At 41.2% G+C, this 21,184-nt stretch overlaps 1 protein-coding gene across 3 annotated transcripts in view; it reads right to left on the bottom strand.

Moving 5' to 3' along the window:
• NOTCH2 (notch receptor 2) overlaps nt 1-21,184 on the bottom strand; it is an 88,624-nt gene that overhangs the window by 46,441 nt on the left and 20,999 nt on the right. For 2 of the 3 annotated variants that reach the window (XR_008237107.1, XM_052800787.1), the window contains exons 4-5: nt 20,627-20,962; nt 13,008-13,130 (exon numbers count right to left, since the gene is read on the bottom strand). Coding sequence is in view for 2 of the 3 variants with exons in the window: in XM_052800787.1 (XP_052656747.1) it covers nt 13,008-13,130; nt 20,627-20,962 (459 nt within the window). In the remaining variant the exon portion in view is untranslated. Of the gene's footprint in view, nt 1-2,361; nt 2,849-13,007; nt 13,131-20,626; nt 20,963-21,184 lie in introns of those variants that run through there. The other variant, XM_052800788.1, reaches the window with a different exon arrangement.

The raw sequence follows: 21,184 nt of genomic DNA, 5'->3' as shown, positions 1-21,184 counted from the left end.
TTATCACTTGAAAAAATGTAATAAAATTTTAACAGTAACAATAATTACAATAGAGTTTCCAGAATTAATCTTCACTTCCCAGTTTACTTAGTAAAACAGTTGTGGGGAAATCTAACGCTTCATATTGTTATCTGCAAAACATAGCTCTCTACATTATGAAAAAACAAAACCATACATTTGTCATAATAGAAGTCGTTTGTTCATTAGCTTTTGATATTAGCTTATCAGTAACCAAACTGAAAAGAGTCAGTTATCTCAAACTGGTTCCTAGTAGTCATGCATATCTTGCAACTCAACACAATTGACTTCCTTTTTAAAAAAAAATAATCAAAACGTTATTTGCTTATTATAAAAGTGATTTTCCTGCTTTTCTTGGAGGGGGCCCAACTCAGATCAAAGAACGTACTCTCTGACACACACTCATCTGTAGCATGATCATTTTGCAGAAGCGTTCTTGCAGCATTTACATCTTCCTTTTGACTGCAGCCAATTTAAATCGGTATCACTAAAGCCTGAAAGTTTTCAGGGCTGAAGCTGCCACACCACTCCAGAGTGCTATGCCTCTCTCAAAATCACTTGCCTTGTGATTGACTGAATAGAACTCCTGAAATACAACATTTTGTAGGGTTTTTTGGTGTGTGTGTGGGGGGGTGTGGTTTATGGTGGGGTTTTGTTTTTGTTGTTCAAGCAAAGATGGGCAAACTACTCCCTCATATAAACTCTCTGGGTTTGCTTTTAATTTCTCATTTCAAGCGTCACTAGTACCATCAACACTTGTTTGAGCTCCTTAAACTTGATCTCCACTTAGCTTCCCAGATTTCCAATACACCTTTTGCAGCTACCATATCACAATCATATTTGTGTTTAATTATGAATAGGAGTCAAACAGAGCTCCATCTTAATGCAGCTTGTTTTAAAACCAAAGGAAATTCAACTCAATGTATGAGGGGCATAAATGAGCAATTAACTATTGCATTTCACTATTGAGTATTTTAATGAAAAAAACTTGTTCTTTACTGAAGTTAACTGAAATCCAGACTCAACTTCTGGGCAAAAATATACAAATCAAAAGCAACTTAAGGCAAGCAGAGCATATCAATCTAACTACATTAATAAGTACTCAGTCTCATCACCATTGGGCAATATAAGCGTAAGAGTTTTTGAAAGATTTTAAGACCGTGTTTTAAAATACTACAAATCCCACACTAAAGTCCAAGGCACTCGCATTTCTTAACTGGACCTGGTGAATTGGCAAGAATGCAAAGCAATTTCAAGTTCACTGACGCTTGAGACCTTATTACTGAAGTGGGGCTTGAGTGGCTTGGAAACGAATTCTGTATCCCAAAGTCTTCAAAAGAGAGAAATACAGGTTTTTTAGGTGGGATAGTTTGGTGGGGTTTGGGTTTTTTAGATAGCCTATGGTTGCTTATACGGTGTTTCTGAATCTTTAGGTATTAACAACAGGGGATTAATGGTCAATATTGTAATTCTTCAACACAGGTTTTTTGTTTGGGTTTTTTGGGGGTGGGAGGGCTGGGTTTTTTTGTTTGGTCCCATCCCGTCCCCCCCTGCCAAAACCAGCACACTCATTTGTAAATGGCTTTCACAACTGCCCTCCCTCAAGGCAGTATCATGACTTAATTCTTAGCAGGACTGTAGGATGGCCCCAACCTCTCATTCTCCCAAAAGCGCTGATTTGCCCTCAGTAGAGACTTCAACTCCTTGTGCAAATGAAAGAAATATATTAATATTTTGGGCAGGTGCTACAAAGAAAAGATTTGATACTTCTGTTGTTAGCAACCTAGATCTTCAATGTAGTGTCTGTCCTGGGAGATTCCCGAATTATTTTTTTCATGGCAGAGACAGAAGTATCTTTTGGTGTCAGACATAAACCAGGATTCACTTCTAAGACTTCTCAGTGAATATTCTGCACAGGACTTCTCTCTGCCAGGTTAGTTAGGTAGATTTAAATCAAATGAGACAAAAGATCTCTGAAACAGTTTACTTAAGGGATGCTGCTTTGACTTAATTGTGACTGAACAAAGTATATTTATTTGTAGCCATGTACTTGCTAAGCTTGATTCTTCCTAAAACTCTTAACAAGCAGAAAACAAGTCTTTCATTCACAAAACTGAAATTCAACTTCCAAGTGCAAACTCTGTTATGAATTGTACAGTGTAATACACGTCTTCATAACCCTAGTGTTTCTGAATGCCACAACCACTTCAGCTAAGTGTTAATCCATTTAGCTGCAAGTTTCTGTAGGTATTTCTTTTTTTGTGCTCTTGCTAGTTTCAATGACATTTCTGAGAGAAACACAGTAAATATAGAGTGAACAAGTGAAGGCAAGCACAAATACACTAACTGTACAATATTTTAATGGAAATGTAGAAACATACGTATAAAAGACAACAAGAAAGGAAACACAAATTACTCCAAGAAGCTAATAAAAGCATAACCTGACCTTGATAGTTGCAGAGCCTGGGAAATCAGCAAAATGCCAACTCAGGTTCTAAGTGACCTTGTACAAAGTAAACAGCTAGTCCATGTGGTATTTCAAAATTGAAAACTGGAAGTAGAAAAAGGGAACAGCCTTCAACTCTTAGCACTTTTTGCCCACTATGAAACTGAGTTACTTCCTGCATATTTCCCCTCAGAAAAGCCATATGGAGTAAGACAGACACGTTCACTGCTTTGATTGCGCCCATTTTCAGACCAGCAGGAGGAACTGGACAGGAACTCTGAGAGCTTCTCTTTAGGCAGACACAGGATGCAGTAGTTCAAGGCCCCTCAAGCAGTTGTAGCAGATCTCATTGATGAGAAAGAGCCAGCCCCTTCTCCTAGAGGTCTTATGTTAAAAAGAAAATAAAGCCTGATTTATAAGGGTAAGGCAGATAGCACAGAAAATGAGTACAATCCTACACTGAAAAAAGTAGAGCATTAGCTTGAGCAAGCAAGAACCAAAACAGTCACCCTGGAAAGCAGCAACATACCAAAAGGTGATCCTACTGAACCATACAGGCTTTGCATTAACCCCAATTCCAACTGCACTGATCCTGCAGCTGAATGCAGGACCTTCAGTCAGTTCAATCAGAGGTCTTCGTCTTTGGCAGAGCAGACTTTCCATAAAGAAGAAAGTTTTCTTGGCCTCTTAACAGCTCTCCAGCAGGAAAGTATGCAGCTGGAGTAACAGAGGCTAAAGCTCCTGAGAGGAAATCTCACAGGCAGTTTAGGCACTAAAAACATTTAGCAGGACGAAGGATGCAAATACCTTCCCATGCCTTGAAAAAAATCAGTTCCTCGAAAACTGAGCTGGGAGGAGACAGCAATGTGCATTTCTCTCAAAATCACAACAATGACAGCACTGGAAGACTGAACTGGAAATCACAGTATCTTAAAAGTTTAGGGATACTGGAAGGGAAATACAATCCAGTGAGAATCGCAAACTGGTCCTCAAGGTCCTAAGAGACTCACTGGAAGAGGAACATCAGGTTTCAAGAAGCTCTTATGCCCCCATCCACTCAGCACCTCACCAGAAGTTTGTCACTTATCTTAAACTAGTGCTCCAGTACACAGGGAAGAGCTCACTAGCTCTCTTGATAGGACTATCTGGGAAGCTATAAACCAGACCTACAGAAACTCTCTGAAAGAGTAATTTAATTCACAAAGTATTCCAAAGATTGTTATATGGTTTTTTGAGTATGATCAGTGTAGCTAAAGAAAGCATGGCTCATTAGAACTGTTTACATTTTTTCTCCAAGTTTCAAAGGACTATTAAGTGAGAAGGTGAACAGCATCTTAACAAGACTCAAGAACAGGCTAAGAGATAAGAAACAGTATTTGTATAAACAACCGAATCTAACTGTGGCAGAAGGTTAGCAGTGCCACACTGTAAGGGACCATACAGTTTCTTCCCCTCTCTAATCACCCGTGTGTTCATTCAGGATGCCAAGTGGCAGACCACATTTGGCTGGGGAAGGACATTTCTCTGCCCAGTTTCTTCTTGTAACACAAGTAAAATGTCTGCATTGACATCATAACCCAATGCATGTTGGTCAGTCAGGTCAAAGCTCAGTTTTCTCAAGCCGCTGTGTGAGTCTCCTCAGCAAATGAAAAGTAAAGGAAAAACTGCATGGAACCACGGGGCCTTCTAGTAAAATGGTGTTTATGAAAAATACTTTAGCTCCCATGTTTTTGAATTGTGTATTTGTAAAAACATTCAATTAGTCTTTAAACCACAGAATTATCCAGACTCCTTGAAAAAAACTAAGTTACAATTAATGAATACATATAGACACAGGAGCATTTAATTAATGGCCTGGAAGGAGATGAACAGTAGGCAGTGGTATCTTTTACAAAATAACCTTTATATTATCCAGGAAGAAGCCAAGTAATTTCAGACAAATTTAACCAAGCAAGGTTGCTGCGCAGTGCAACAGCAGACAAGGCTTAATGCACCAACGCCAAGTAAAATACAAAGGCAAACAGACTTGTTGCAGAAGGTTTAGGTTAGGCACTCCTTGAGGAAACACTTCAACTTCCCTGGAAGAGTTCAGTGGGGACCTCTGCTCAATCACAGCTTTAATCAACAAAATAAACATCACTGACAAGACATTTGACTACAAGGAAGAATAACTAATGCAAACAGTTGTTGTGTAATAGCAATGGCATAGCCTCAGTCTGGAATACATTTTGCAGTATTGAAGCCACCACCTCTGAGTAAAGACGCTGAAAAGGGGTAGAGTTCAGAGTCCAACAGACCAATGGAGAGAAGGATTTCGTAAGAGACTTACAAAGCAACTGTTACCCACAAAGGGAGAAAGACAGATGATAAAAAGTATAACACAACAGTCATCACAGGGAAGATACAGCACATGGCAAAGTATACAAAAGAAAATATTTGATCATTTATATAATTTGCTTTATTGACACAAAGTATCTCAAAGCAGAGAACTTCAGACTTTTCTGAAAGAGGCAACATCTTTATACAGACAGGAACATCCAGAGCAATAAACAGGTAATACTGAGAGAAAGGGATCTCAAGTGTGACGTCCAGATGACATCCCAATTCCAGACCCTCCAACAAAGCCATCTCCACAGCTCCCTGCAGGCAATCCGACGAATAGGCCTGCTGCTTTTAGCTCCAAGGATGGCTTCAGGCACACACAGAATTCACTGGACTACACTGTCTACATCTGCAAAAAGTGCCCCCAGCTGCATGTGTCTTTAGTAAAGGTCTTCCCTGTTTAAGTATTACAGTAGTATCCCCTGAAAAAAAGGGACTGAAGCCAAATATTTTTTCCCTGACAGGAGTCTTCTTTAGAAGTGAGAGGCATCACAGCTCTGAAAAGTGTTTCTTCCCCAGGATCTCACAGCATCTTTCTTCCTTTTGAAATACAGAACTACAGAGCAGCAAAGCAGTAGCAGCCATTCCCAAACCTCAGGTGTTGGGGTCTTGGTTTTGTTTTCAATAGCTCTACTGTATCTTGGGCAATGTCAAATGCCATCCAAGATATCATAGAATTTAAGAGCTTAATATAGAATTTGAACAATTGAAGATGAATGTACAATTGTAGTGAGCAGAATAAACATCTGTGTTTATTTTAGGCTAGTATGGTGGAGAAAAGAGTTTAATTTCATAACCACACTGGGAAGCATGTAGTGGAACTAATGGGCTTTTACAAGGGATTTTACAACCCCCAAATACAAAACTCTGGGCTTTAAGAGACTTATGCACACTCTGATCCATTAAATACTGCCCTAAATCACTCCCCACAGACTACTGGGTAGAGAGGGCAGTCCTGACTGAGCTCTTCAGAGGCAGTAATACAAGTGAACAGAACAAAATTCATTAAAAATTATTAGTGATGCATAAGAACAGACTGGTTTAATATGGTGGTAGTAGGTGAAATGACTGGGGACAGCAGTAGGATAGAGAAGTAACCAAAAGGAAATACACATCACCGAGCTACTCTCCATTGTGCCCTTCTCTTTACCTGCTCTAGAAAATCCAGTGAATCAGGGAAATACCTAACAAGTGAAAAGATCTACAAGGCAAAAATATAACAGTTGGAGCCAAACCTTACAATAAAAGCTTCATATTCTCAAGCTATCTCAGCAACGCATCTTCAGTAATTATCCAAAGACAAATCACCTCATTCTAAGTACAAGGGAAGGGACAGAAACTGCCAGAAACAAGTCAGCTGCAGATAAAACAACTGTTACCTATTAGCCTGGTCTCACAGCACAACATCCACCAACCCAGCCTCACCAGAGTGGTCTAGCCTATTTTGTTTTAATGCCAAAGTCATGCAAGATGTACTGAAAACGTGAAGACAGCTCCACAAGAGATTATTTGGCACATTGGATCACAAAGAGTATTTCACAGCCTGGAAAGTCACCAAAGGCGCAAGGGAAGAGGCAGCAGCATGGTCTAAATTGGATGCTGTCATTCTGTCATCAGATCAGTTCAGCTGTTAACACCTCAGGTGTTTTATTACTGCTACCTCCTAACCAAGGCTTGCTGTTGGGAAATGGAAAGCAGCATGAAGCAAACGGGAGGTTGTAGTACATGTTCCAGAATCCATACTGGATAAGGTACTGACTAATGGTGTAACTTTTAATGCCTCTGAAATCAATCTGCTCTGCACAACACTGGAATCAAGTACCACAAGAGAAACAACATCCAGGATAAAGTTTTTTTATGTCTAATGCTTCAAATCATTTGTACACTCAAACTTAAAGCTGTCAGCTCCAGAGGCTGCCACGTGCTCCCTGCTCCCTTTGTATCTGCCAATTCAAACATGAAAGAAGAAAAAGAATCATAATCCCTCCTGGCCTCTTTCAGAGACCTGTCTCTTGGAGATACTACTGTAGTGACAAGCAAATCACCAGCCAACTTGCCAAGTTTGGTGTAGGCAGATCTCAGCCAGCACCAAAGAGGCTACTATGCTTTTTAATAAAGCCTGGAAAGGCACCAGGAAGTGTACCATTGCTACACCACTGGGAAAGATGACTGCACTTCTCACAGGAGTCTGAACAATCCTCCCTGTGCTAATACAAAGGTAAAGACTGCTCTTTGCACATTATGTATGCACATGCCAACCACAATCAGAAAAGAGTGCAACCCCAACAGCACCCTCTGTCAGGTAATAATCAATACTCTATAGAAAATAGCAAGGATGCGTATTCCATCATTTAGGAGACTGGCATGTTCAGCATTTTTGATCTAGGTCATCTAGTGTCAGAGTTAGTTCATCTACATTTCAAGCCTCTAAGTATTCCAGCAAGGCAGTGTTTTTCTGAACACTAAGTTAACACGACTTGTTACCGTATACTTTGTGATACAGAAGCTGAGGAAAGTGGTATTTGGCAAAGAAAGTTTTAAAAAACAAAATACCAGAGCATACGATCTTACATAAAAATGTTAAACATTAGCCTTTTGATGTTTATCCTCCCTTCTTAGCAAAGAAAAGTCACATCTGCCCAGAGTTTAAGGCTGGGATTTTCAAAGAAAACCAAGGTAGGGAACAAATATTACTCTAATTAAATAGGAATCAAACCCTTAAGTCCCCCCTTTGAAAATTCCTGCCTAAAGCTCTGCAGAAAAAGTAACCCTTGTGCTAGTGTTTAAGAGCATATGACCAAGCTAACAGCTATTTTAATTAAAAAGCACAGCCCTGCTGCCTGAAGAGCTTTTCTGCTCAAGACAAACATTTGCTTCTTAAGCTAGCTCCCAATGCTGGAGTTATTTGGTGGAGTCAGCTGTTAGCTCACTGTGCTTCCCTTGAGACAAAGGTCGCCTAGATTTTAAAATATACAGTTCACTGGAGCCCCCTTTTCAGGGGAAAACAAAGCCTAAATAAATACAACTGCCATGGGAGTCTCGCCTTGCCAGCTACAGGAATAGACATAATGAAAGGAGGCAAGCAGGCCAAGCCTGCAACTGAAGTACTATAATGTAGGTCTTCCAAAACCCACTTGAGCATGGACATAGTGGGTCCCCCAACCCAGAGACTCATCCCACAACTCCTGATGCAGCACTTCAGGAGCAAACTGTGCAAAGGACTTAACTCAATGGAGGATACAAATCTTAATCTCTGCTGTGCACCATCCTTGAAAGGTGATTTGGGCCAAACACAGATTATGAAGATCCTCTGAAACACTGCAGACTTTCCACAGTGAAGTAGGAGTCCTTCTCAGCCAAGAAAAACAAAAGCATGTACAGCATTTTATATCGTTAATCACTTTAGTATCCAAATTCTCAAGTCATCTTTCTTGAAGCAAAGCTGCATACATTAGATCAACAGAGTAAACAGGTGCATTTTAAACAAAGGCTTGTTTCTTTATATGAATTGTAGTCTGGAACAACTGAGCAGCCTTTCAATTCTCAGATGGTTTCACCATGTCCTGTGGAAGGACACGCTAACCTTCCACATGACTTTACAGCCCTGGACTGCCATCGCTTCCTCTGCATCCACTCACCCATGAGACCGCTCTGTGAATTTTAATTCCTGATCCCAGACAAAAAAAAAAAAAAAAAAAGAGGGCAGCTGCACAGAATTTTTTACTAGATTAGTGAGTTTAAGTGGCACACTCCAACAAATACCAGAGTGAGCTCAGGGGAAGGGGAAGAGTGGCTGGGAACAGGGAGAAAAGGCAAAGACACCTTCCTCCTCAGACCACAGTGAACCCATCAGGCTGGTTTAACTGCTGCAGAACAGCAGCATAAAGCAGAGTCTTCACATGGCACAGACATCAGCCGGGATTTTTGGCTAATTTTGACTCAAATCACACTTAAAACACACCAAATTCTCTGGCCTGCCACACACAGAGGAAGGGACCTTCAGTCTTCTACAAAAGCATCCTGATCTATTCCCAGGAAAAGGTAAGTTTCATTACACATCTGCAACATTGGGCCTTGAAAGGACCCAACAAACACTGGTTCTGGCAAAGGATTTAGCCTGGGACAAGACAAAATCATCCTTAAACAAACAAACAAAAAATCAGTTAACATTCAGCAACAGGAAAGATCTGGGGCAGTTTCACCAAAACACATCCAAGATTGTCTTGCCAGCTACAAATTTATGAGGTTGACAATCACTATAACCATATGAAATACAAGAACTTTGAAGGTGACAAAAACAGTAGTGACAGCAGGAATTTCTCGTCATTGTTTCTGAAAGGCAAGATTTTATTTTTCCAGAAAAAGCAGCAAAATGAGAAAGAGAAGGCATGTACTTCAACAAAAAAAAAAGGAGCAATGAGCTCTGTTTGAGGAGTAGGAAATTAGACCGAAAGCAAACAGCCTCTCAAAAGCTGGATTCCGTAGCAAGCAGAAAAAATATTAAAAAAAAAATGCATAGTTATGTCCAGCCTACCACCTGTCAGGGAATTACAAGAGGCAGATGGTTACCAAAAGGAATTGGGACAGATTCTGTTTCAGTAAAGGGTGTTTCAATATTACTTTACACAAAACTATTCTTCATCAGATGCAGTACAGCTTCTTGATTTTTCTAGCAAGGAATGGGACTGATTTCTCTATGCCATGAAGCACAAACTATATTAACAAACATGCTAGATCATCATCCACAGCACAAAGATTAAAGACTAAAACTGCAAACAGACCAATTTAAACTTCTCCAAGATTACTTGACAAGTCAGTATTTGAAAGAAGAGACTGCAGAACTGTTATGAAGACAGTACATCTACACTGTTAAGTATTTTTAGAAAATTTAACAGCCTTTTGGTTTTGGCTGACATTTACTTACAAACATGCATCTTTGCATGCCCCCCCCCTTTTTTTTTTTTAAAGCAGCACAGTGTCCTCTAACCTTAAGTTCTCACTGGAAGCTTTTGATTTCCTGAAGTGTTCACTCTCAGTGTTACACTGCTGGGCTATAAGTGTTTATCAGGAGAGACACAGACTCCAAGAGTTGTTTGCTCAGCTCTCCCCTCTTCACTTACCTGAGAGATAATTTACAATGTTATAAACCATGTTTGTGCAAAGGATGGACCTGCACTTACACAACTTTTCCTTATTGCCGAGTAACTCATCTTTTATTGTAGTTTACTCCTGTCAGCATCATTTGCAGTTTAATCTTGAAAAAAAATCATCTCTCTCCAAACTACTCTAGCAGTCCTCCATCTACCTTCCCTATCTTGTGCCCTGCCTCAGTGTCACCCCTCATGTTTCCAAGCTGGACATGTACTGTTCACCTGCACCTTCTTGGTCTCTAATTGAAGATGCAGGAAAGGGATTGAAGTCCATTCAGAGAAACAAGCTTCTTTTAAGAAAATGCTACCAAGATGACAGAGCAGAATCACTGCTGGGATCACATGCAGGACCACATTAGAACAAGAGGTATTCAGGTGACTTGCAAGACGTTTGTCCACTCGTACCACATGGCTGCATTCACTGTGGAGCTGGACAGGATTTTGGGGTGTCATGGGACATCGCTTGCACACACATTTCTTGGGCAAAAGGAATATTACAGACAATACGTGAATTCTTAAAGGCCAGCTGGCCAAGAGCATTTCACTGCACAGGCTTTCAAGCAAAGCAACATAGAGAAGACCCCAAACACAGCCCTCCATTGCCATCGTGAGCCTGCATCCTCCACAGGCACTCAGATCAGCAGTTACACTGCAGACGAATGGCTATTGCTAAGGCATCCTGTGGATGCACAGAGCTACTGCCCTACACGTGTCAAACATATGCCAATAAAAACATGCATAGCTACTTGTGAAGTTACTTATGTTTTAGTTTGAACACTGAAACTGGCACTGTTCATTTCAGACAAGACCATTCAGTTCCCCAAAGGCTCTAATGTTCATTGTTCAAACAGCCAAGCTGCTGTTTCCTAAACGGTGAGACCACTTTTAGTTCCAAACTGACCTGACCTTGACATGTAGAAAGTCAATGGCCTTGAGAAGCCATCATCTAAAACCACTGCTACGCTGATAACCTTAAATTCACCATAAACAAAGGAAATTCTCAGAAAACCCATTCCATTAACGTGTTTTAGAAAGCCATGGGAACATAAGACTTGGGGAGTTCCTCTCTCTTTCCAGGGTTTCACCGAAGGGAAGCATCCTTCATGCACACAAGGTTTCCTAGAGAGACTGTCCACACAGAAGAAAGATGGCACAAGACTAGGCCACAACACAGGTCTAAATTTTTCCCAATGCTAGTCAGTCAAAGCCCATAAGAGGTTCAGAGAGGGAACCACCACAACTGCATTGCAAAGAACTTCAGTGGTTAATCAGAGAGACAATCTACCACAAAACCAAAGAGAATCACAGCCTATTACCACCAAGGTCTGTTCCAGGTGAGTTGCAGAAGTCATCCTTAGTTGACAGCAGCTATCCACCCAAATCCTGTAAACCAAGCTAAATTTACGATGCCTCTACAAAGCAAAATAATCCCTCGTAGATTATATACTCACACTGTACACACATGATCCATCATATCCTCTATGTTTCAGGAATAAGCCTGAGATTAATTTACAACTGAGAGACACTAGAAGCCATAACAAGGTTTATAATTTCTGTGGCATGGAGCAAGATTTTAGGGGTCAGTGAAGGGTTGTTGGCTCCACACCCAAGCTCTCCATGTTTTCCTTTGCAGGTTTCACTTTCCACAGGCTTTAAGGACATATAGACAGAGAAGCAGTATAGAAGCAAGGGCACTTGCTCATTAAGGGGAAGAGTCATTTTCTCCTCTTAACACCTAGTTTCAAAGAGCTATGCAAGCAGTGGTTCATTTCACTCTTTTATGTGGTTTTAACTTCATTTAAGACTATATAATTTTTTAAAGTTAATGAGGGTTCTTTACTGGCAGCCTCCTTTGCAGTTAAAGACAACCGGTTTATAATGAGAATGATGGTTTCTGAGGAAAAAAGATAGAACAACATGAAACGTCTGGTCTCTAGCAGTCAAACTCCTCGCAGTGCATTTGTCTCAACTACCAATCACTACAGATGTTCTGGTTTCAAACATAGTATTTTCTAGATACAGAGAAAAATGTGCTAAAGGTTCTTCAGAACCTGAGGAGCTAGTTCAAGCTTAGTTCCAAAGAAGTATCCCAATTTACTCTATGAAAGAAAAAATGCAAATTGAGTCCATAACTCAATTTCCCAATTTTAGGGCTGTTTTATCTATGATTTTGAAAGAAGGGCAAAACTATACTCAACTGAAAAAGTGTGCCAGCTAAGAATGACTAGTATGACTCAAAAAAACCCACCCCAAAACCGGAGGCATTTGTTTATTTTTGAGGTATGGAGCCATTTTGTGACTAAATATGACACTGAATTTCCTGTAAGCTGCTTCCTTACATCATGCATAACACTTTCTTGAAATTCACGCTTTTTTCCCCTGCAGACTCAGAGTAAAGCACACTCATTTATGAAGCAAAAGTAGCTTTGCTAGTCAGAGAACTCCAGATAAAAATCAGTCACAGCAGGAAAATACAGTAGCAAAAACATAAGCTTCCCATACATACACTTCTCTTCCCTCCCTTTCTCCCACTTACACCTCTTTTCAGATCTGCCCTGTTGCTCAGCAGCATTACAATTACCTACATGGATCATTATCCCAGGTTAAAAATACCCCCCAAATGCATCAGTAAAGCATTGCTATATGCGCACACCTGTAATAATACCAAAGCCACATTTTGTACTTTTGGAAAACAAGTATCCTCTTACAAAGTAATCCATTCAAGCACAAGTGCAGCTCTGATAGTTGCACTGCCTTGTGGCTCAAGAATCACGGTACCTGTCTGCCAAACCCAAGCGCACAAAAGCCTGTAACACTGCCTGGTGCAATGGGAAACTGCCCTCCATTGTGGTGGCTTTGACGCAAACAATTTTTTTTTAAGGGTTGCACTGACATCTGCTCTCCAGACTGCAGAACAAGGCACAGATGCAAGCTGCATTCAGCCATATGCAACTCCAGTTGTACATTGGGTGAAGACCAAAAGTCCTGCATTTGTTTTCTGTAGTACATACCTGTCCATTGTGGTGGGCAGCGGCAATTGTACGTGTTCACACCATCCACGCATATACCCCCATTTTGGCAGTTGTGATTTGGGCAGTCGTCAACGTTGTGCCCACAGATGCTTCCCTCGAAACCTGGACAAAGCAGAAACACAGCAGACTGAAATGGGCTTCCAGCCTCTTTTGAAGAGAATTCACCCTTCATGCAGATTCCCCCCTTTTTTTTCTTAAACACTCGCCCTGTTAACCTAATCCTGATGAACCTCAATGTACCACACTGACCAGAAACTTCATTGAATGCCTTTGCTGATAGCATGCAAGTCAGATTACACAGTTAAACACTACTACTGCGGATAGATGGCCAAATACGTTTTCACAACCGAAAAGACGAGGGTATTTTTTCTTTAAGTGACTAACGAGCACTGTCATTCAAAGCAAACAAAGTGAAGACCAAGACATTTATTTTACTATGAGGTAAGCTGTCACTGCCCACCAAGCAGCAGTTAGAGCATCAGCTAGGACAAGTTTATCCCATGGCAAAAAAGTGCCTGGCGTTCACTTCATGAATACCTCAGCATAGTTCACATGCCTTGGCTATGCCAAAGAAAGATCTTCTATGCTTTGAAAATGATCTTCCAAATTCCTGATTTGGCCCTTTTCAGTGTTAGACAAGCCAGTCAATCAACAAATCAGCCACCACCCAAGCAATGCTTGTACACCAAGTCCTGACTGAAAAGCAGAAGAAACCAGACACCCTTCCCCAATGAAAATCAAAGCTCCACTAGCCACACTGGCAAAATACCCTTGCCACATCTCCCTCTCCTTTCAAATAAGGAGAAGTGGGCACATTAGGGAAGGGAGTCATCAATAATCCATCTTCCCCTCAATTTCCCCTGCTGATTTATTTCATGCTTCATTAAATAAACCTGCCATTTCTGCTGGATGAGAGTGCTATTTATCAAAGCACAAGTGGATGCATGCTAATGTGGATGAAGTAAGTGATTCCAGAACACACATGTTAATTTAAAACATCAGCTCTGCCTCTTCACTGCTTTGGAACGTAATATTAACATGACAGTCCTCTCATCCAAATTATGCTTTAACCCCTCTACTTTTGATGCCCCATTCCAGATGCTTCCATAACATCTGTGTCAAGTCACATAGACCCTCTAAGCAACATCTGGTCCAACACAGATCGTGCTGTGTGGCAGATGAGACTGAGACTGTAAAGCTCTGACACAGCTTCTCCAGACTATTGCTACTCTCAAGAGACTTGAGATGATTTGTATGCATTCCCACCTCTTGAACTTCTCCAATACTACAGGTAAGAGTCAGAAGCAAAGAGGAGTGCTGTTGCCAAGCTGTATCAAGTGCATTAACATCTATCAGCAAGGAAGAATAGACTCAAAAAAAACCCCCACCCAACAATCCCAAGAAAATAAAAAATCTGCAATATTACCCTCTCCCTTCAAAGCCCTTCCCAACCTCACCCAAGATCCTGCAAATTTCATGGTGGTCAGGAAGATTAAAACAAAGGAAAAATATAACTTGGTTAGTCTGAATCCTAATCACAGCAGTGCCTTCCTGGCAAAAGATGCTGAGGAACAACTACCAAGGAATACAATTAGTATCACATCACTGTATTTAAAACTGTGTAAAGCTACCATGCATGACCAAAGGCTCAGCTGTATAACACAGGGGTGTCCTATCAGCTTGCTTTTCAGCTTGAGGAGAATCACCCCACTGACCATAGATTGCAGTCATGCCAGCAACATGATCAGCATAGAAATACACCCAGAATCACAAACGTGAAAGGTTTAAGTTCTTATCCTTTCAGCTCAGACAATATGAAGGCCCACCCTACTTTCTAGTAAACAAATTCCTTACAGCGGGCATTTATTTAAAACTATCTCACTGTACTGCACACAAATTTAAAGTGGCCCAATGATTTTGAGTAATAATAAAGCATGGAAGTCACCCCAATACTAAAACCTCACCAAGCCATTGTACATTTTCACATTTTAACCAGCTATACTACCATCTAAGAGCTGGTCCTCAAGCATCCCATGCAAATGTAGAAAACCATTAATCCCACACTAAAAGCTGCAGGATACCACTAGTGACAGTAGAAACACGAAAGAGCTTACAAAAAAAAAAAAACACCAACAATGTAGTAAAAGGTTCAAGAGAAATGACACACAGCCAAGTGTGCTTAGTCAAAAGATAGCTCCAAGGGAAAGGGAATCAAGAAAGGTTGAAATGGTGAAGATGACACTATTTTGAGTGCACAGCTGAAGAAAACACAAGTTTCCTTTTTGGAAACTTCCCAACTCCCAAATTCCCTTTAAATTTGTCTTACTCTGAAGAACAACTTTGGCTTAGCTTCAGAACATCTAACAGCTGTAAAGGCATGACTTTTGTGTCCTCTTCAACTTACACCACAATATTGTGATCTGCTTAATTTATAAATAAAACTGTCTTAGTGAAGTTTAGCTTTCATTCTTAAAATAGGTCCTTTAGAGTCATAGTTGTTTGGGCCAACGCACCTATGTTTGAGCACAACAAGCATGAAGTTGCTCCGAGACATGTGAGCTTTTCAGCTGGGTCCCAGAATCTGATTCTGCAGTTGCATAACCTGACTCTTTTCCAGAAAGCCAAAGAAAAGTTCAGTGTTTTGATGTATTTGGACACCTGACACTGTTTCCTGTTCCCCCCTGTGCTGGGACTCACATGTTGTCCTTTGCCTTCTCCCTCCAGAGAACAGTTTGCAATACATATCCTGACTTTTCCTCTGTATTTCCAAGCACATCAAACTAAGGAATGAGAACCTCAAGGGGAAAAGTGTTCCCACTGCTAACAGCATATTGTTCCTCCTCTAGTACACAGACGGATACAAGCAGATGACTTTACTCCTATGTCATCTGAAATCTCTACCTCATTCCAGAGCACCATATCCAATTCCCTCCAAATCTTAATCCTTAGCCTCATTTCAACCTATAAATTACAGCTAAGACTTTCTGCAGGACCAATTAGTTACTGGGACAGGAAATTATACCTGAATGAAAGTATCATATTATTGCCAGATTTAGGGCCTGCTGACAAGAAATTAGGGATCTCAGAGTGCTAAAACTGACCTGCATCATTTTAACACAGAAGTAAGGTTCTGCATACCAGGTACCCAACAGCAGTTGCCTGCATGCAGCTCAACAGTTCAGCTTCTTGAAATAAACGTGAGGTGGGCTGCTCCACAGAAGAGAGCCAGCTCACCCAGAGCAGAGGGGCACACATGCCATCTGGTACCCCAAGACTGCCACCATGCAGAACCTCACACCCCACAGGAAGCAGCTCATCTCTAAATCCCAGCAAGCAGGGTCTTCCCCACCTTGGGAAGTTCAGTATGTCTGTTAGACCCCATTCATGATGCTCACTGCACGGGGCAGCGTGACACTCCGCTAGGAACCGGCATGAGGTTACTTCCTCTTCCCAGGAAGTGTTCCAGCTCTCATAAACAGCCTGCTCCAGCCTGACAGATCGTTTCCTGAACAAGCCCTTGGAATTCCCTAAGGTCCTTATCTTAGTTAATGGGTAATTATTTTGATGGATAACAATGAATAATCACTTTCCCAGCTAAGAACTTCCTCTATTGACTTGTTTAACATTCCATTAAAGGTTAGTTGCCAAATGAACTCCTTTTTTGTCAAATATTTATAACTACAAGCTCATTCTTATATTTAAAGGAGTTGCTAATGCTTCAGGTTAAACCTCTTTCACAGAAGTTTTTTTTTTTTTTTTACTATGACTATCTGTTATGATTTACCTAACATGCTCACTTGTCTACAATCCTTTTATCTAAATCAAAGCCCAGAGGAAAAATGATTACTCTAGATGGATAGAAAATAAGTTACCTTTCATACAGATGTAATACCGACAGTATATATAACTCTTCACTTAAACTTGCCACCAAATGCTGACCTCTTCTAACACATGACTTCATGAATTACCTAATGCAGGATTTGTTTGTGTAAATCCACAAGTGAAGTGGCAACCTGAGAATTTAAAATAGCAGCTTGACTACACTGCGGATAAACAGTACTTCCACCACTGCAGAAAAAACTGCTGTGACATGTAACGCCAGGTTGTAGGCTTTTTCTGTATTTTCAAGCTCTCATTCTCATGTATCTATATTTATAAAAAAAGAAATTCACTCAAAAGCAAAGAAGAAAACATCTACAGGAAACAAGAACTTATTTCAGGGGCCAGTCCAGGAGTAACCTAATTATGCTTAAATTGCTGCTTGGGCACAATCAGTTTCTTCAAAGCAGTTTCACAGGTCACAAGATGCAAAATCATATCAAAAACCATTCCAGCAGTTCAAGATGTAACTGCCTTCTGCCTCTACTGCCATAACGCTGAGCTATGGTAACGTCTTAAGGCAGTCCAGAAGGAAGGGTGAGAGCAATTCCATTTATAGTCACAGTATCGTTGGCATTGCTCCAATTCAGAGAAGGAGTCTAAAGAAGAATTTCTAGTCCATACTCTTGGCACTCTCTTCCAGATGAGCAGGCCTTGTTCACATCTTCCCTGGGTGTGACAGACCACCATTTCTCTTCTCTCTCTCTGTTGACCTTTCCTTCCCAGACAGAACCTTTTCCAACACTTCAGAAATTTCATGCTGCATGCTTGACTGTAAGGGGGAAGAAATGGCTGGGTGCCTTGCCTTTATCCAAGAGTTTAATGTAAACGTTTTGGCCTCTCCAACCTCTCTCTCTGCTGTTTTTCAAATGACTAGGTTTTTTTTAAAAAAAAAAAAAAAAAAAATCAAGCTAGCAAAACAACATGGCCAACTTAAATACAGGAAATACAGAAGTGAAGGCTCTCAAAGCCACATCAACTCACCCCCACTATACACGTTGTGTAACAAGTCCAAAAAAGCAGCTAATAATCCAAAACGTGTGTGAGCAGTGTGGGTGTATAACTGTTACTATAGTAATCTCATTTTCATTTCCTGACCATAGTTTAGCCAGCCCACACGCTTGTCTGAGGGAAAAATGTGCTCCTACCCAGCCTTGTGCCCCTGTAAGAGTCACGGAAATCAAACTGTCTTATCAGCTTTACAGGATCAAGTCCTTCAAACTTCAGCTCTTCTTCTCCCCACCACACTGCTTCTGCATGAGATCTTAAAACTCCTTAAACTGGCTAAACAGATCTAACTTTAATAAAACTCTGAATTTCTGATCAAGCCTGTTAATCTAGAGATACTTACTTTGCAATTTCATTTTAAAAAGATGCAAAGCAGAGAAGAATAAATCCCCTGAGAGCAACTGCTAATTCATAGAATGGTTTGGGTTGGAAGGGACCTTAAAGATCATCTAGTTCCAACCCCCCCTGCTACAGGCAGGGACACCTTCCACTAGACCAGGTTGCTCAAAGCCCCATCCAGCCTGGCCTTGAACACTTCCAGGAATGGGGCATCCACAACTTCTCTGGGCAACCTCTTCCAGTGCCTCACTACCCTCACAGTAAAGAACTTCCTTTCATCTAATCTACATCTAACTTCTTTCAGTTTAAAGCCATTACCCCATGTCCTATCACTACATGCCCTTGTAAAAAGCCCCTCTCCAGCTTTCCTGTAGGCCCCCTTTAGGTACTGGAAGGCTGCTCTAAGGTCTCCCCAGAGCCTTCTCCTCTCCAGGCTGAACAACCCCAACTCTCTCAGCCTGTCTTCATAGGAGAGGTGCTCCAGCCCCCTGATCATCTTCATGGCCCTCTAGACCCACTCAAGCAGGTCCATGTCTGTCTTATTTTGGGGGCTCCAGAGCTGAACACAGTACTCCAGGTGGGGTCTCACAAGAGTGGAATAGAGGGGGAGAATCCCCTCCCTCAACCTGCTAGCCACACTTCTTTTGATGCAGCCCAGAATGCAATTGGCTTTCTGGGCAGCAAGCGCACATTGCTGGCTCATACTTAGTTTTTCATCCACTGATATCCCCAAGTCCTTCTCTGCAGGGCTGCTCTCAATCAACTCATTGCTCAGTCTGTATCTGTGCTCGGGATTGGCCCGACCCACGCGCAGGACTTTGCGGTTGGCCTTGTTGAACTTCATGAGGTTCACGCAGGCGCACCTCTCAAGCCTGTCGAGGTCCCTGTGGATGGCATCCCTTCCCTCCAGCACGTCAACCGCACCACACAGGTTGGTGTTGTCAGCAAACTTGCTGAGGGTGCACTCAATCCCACTGGCCATGTCATCAACAATGTTAAACAGTTAAGATAACAGCATTTTCAAAGACCCTGTATGTTCAAGCACTGTTTCTTCAAGCATAGTTAGAAATGGTTGCTTTCACACAAAAATAAAGATGATATATCCTTCTGTTTTAAGATCGACTTTCCTAAATTCTTCAAAGTCACATGCTTGCTCAGACAACCCAGAAAGTTGTTGTACAGGCACTAGCTAAGGCTGGCAATGTACATTTAAGGTCATTTGAGCCAACAGTTCAAGACAAAGGTCTCCAAAGAGAGAACATTTTTTCACAAGTTCTAAATGCTCTTTCCACACATACCCATGACTCCAGATGATCCTCCTGAGAACACAGTCACTCTACATTCATCTTAAACAGTATATGGCAGCTACACCTTTCACATAAATAACAACAGAGAAATGCTTAAGGGTAGAGAGTTTACTTTTCTAGATTACCACACACCAAGTGTTCATGTGCCAAACTGCAATACACTTAAGTAGGAAGTCTAGTCAAAAGCATTTCCAAACAATCAGTTTCCCATGGAGTTGAATTACTCAGTAAAAAAATATCAGCCTAAAAAAAAAAAAACCTGATACACAAAGACGACTAGTACTGCTCTGTGGTCAGTATGACAAGCGGATGGGTAGGAGCAGGACAGGATGAGACCACCAGGGTCACAACCAGGTGACATATGGTCATTTTAGAGATGGATGCCTTGGTGATTGGAGCCCAGCTTGACGCACAAAACCAATACAGCCCATGATCCTGAGTAAGCACATCACCCCTGCTGTGGATGAACTCAGGACAGTGAACAGCATCAGGAAACAAGCAAGCATAATTTATCTGGAGGTATTACAGGACAAAAAGGGTGTGGTGAGTTGGAAATGGTATCTTCTAAGATTTGGAGGAGCTGGAGGAGAAAAAGGAAGGTAATAGAAACTAGTATGTTTTAAGAGTAAAGACTGAGAAGGAAAAAGACAAATGTTTGTCTTCACTCAAGCACTGAAGTTAACTGTGGCCTTCACTGAAACAAACCCATGTATTTGTTGGGGTTTATGTTCATGGAATTTGGCATTCCAAATGGGCATTAGGAGATACCACCTTAATCTTGAACCTACCTTGTAGTTCTTACCTATTTGATTCTCTGTCTCCAACTGGGTTCCAAAGATATCTCATTTCTAGCCTTCTTCCCTTTTCTTCCCTTCCACATTATGAAATACAGACACTCAGAAATTAACGTCCTAGCAGAGCTGCCTGCCTTGCTGAGATTTCTCCCTTCAACCTTACATTACACGAGCATCACACAGAAACTCCAAGAGAAGTTTTCAGAAAAACACAGACAGGAATGCAGTGACAAGACTACAAAACCAGGCACTTTGAAGAAGCAGCGTTTACCTGGCAGACAGTTGCACTCAAAGGTGAAATCACTTGTTTGATGACAAGTTCCTCCATTCATACACGGTGATGGGGAACACGGCACATATATGCTCTCACAGTGATGCCCTGTATAGCCTGGCTTGCACTGGCATCGGTATGAACCAGGCAAATTGACGCAGGTCCCACCATGTTGACAAAGGCCCTGTGTGGCACATTCATTCACATCTATCTCACACTTATGGCCAGTGTAGCCAGCCAGACAGATGCAGGAGAACTTATTTCCAGATACAGTACATGTACTTCCATTGGCACAAGGTTGAGATGTACAGGCATCAATCCACTGGCAATCCTTTCCTGTAGGATCAGACAGAGCACTATATTAATAAGAAGTTATTTCTATGGAAAATAGTATTTCCTTCATGTTACCTCACAATGACTGGTGTACTAAATCTTAAAATTATTACAGGAAAATTTATGTCTGCATTTTACAGTATTATATTTGAAACAAAAATCAATTTGCTGGTTACAGTACAAAGTCATTTTATTTACAGGGTAGCAGCAAAATATAGAATATTG

This window comes from Harpia harpyja, chromosome 11 (assembly GCF_026419915.1).
Source record: "Harpia harpyja isolate bHarHar1 chromosome 11, bHarHar1 primary haplotype, whole genome shotgun sequence".
In the NCBI taxonomy this organism is placed as follows: Eukaryota; Metazoa; Chordata; class Aves; order Accipitriformes; family Accipitridae; genus Harpia; species Harpia harpyja.
Note: the sequence above shows the minus strand (reverse complement) of the source record. Positions and strands in the feature narration are given on the sequence as shown.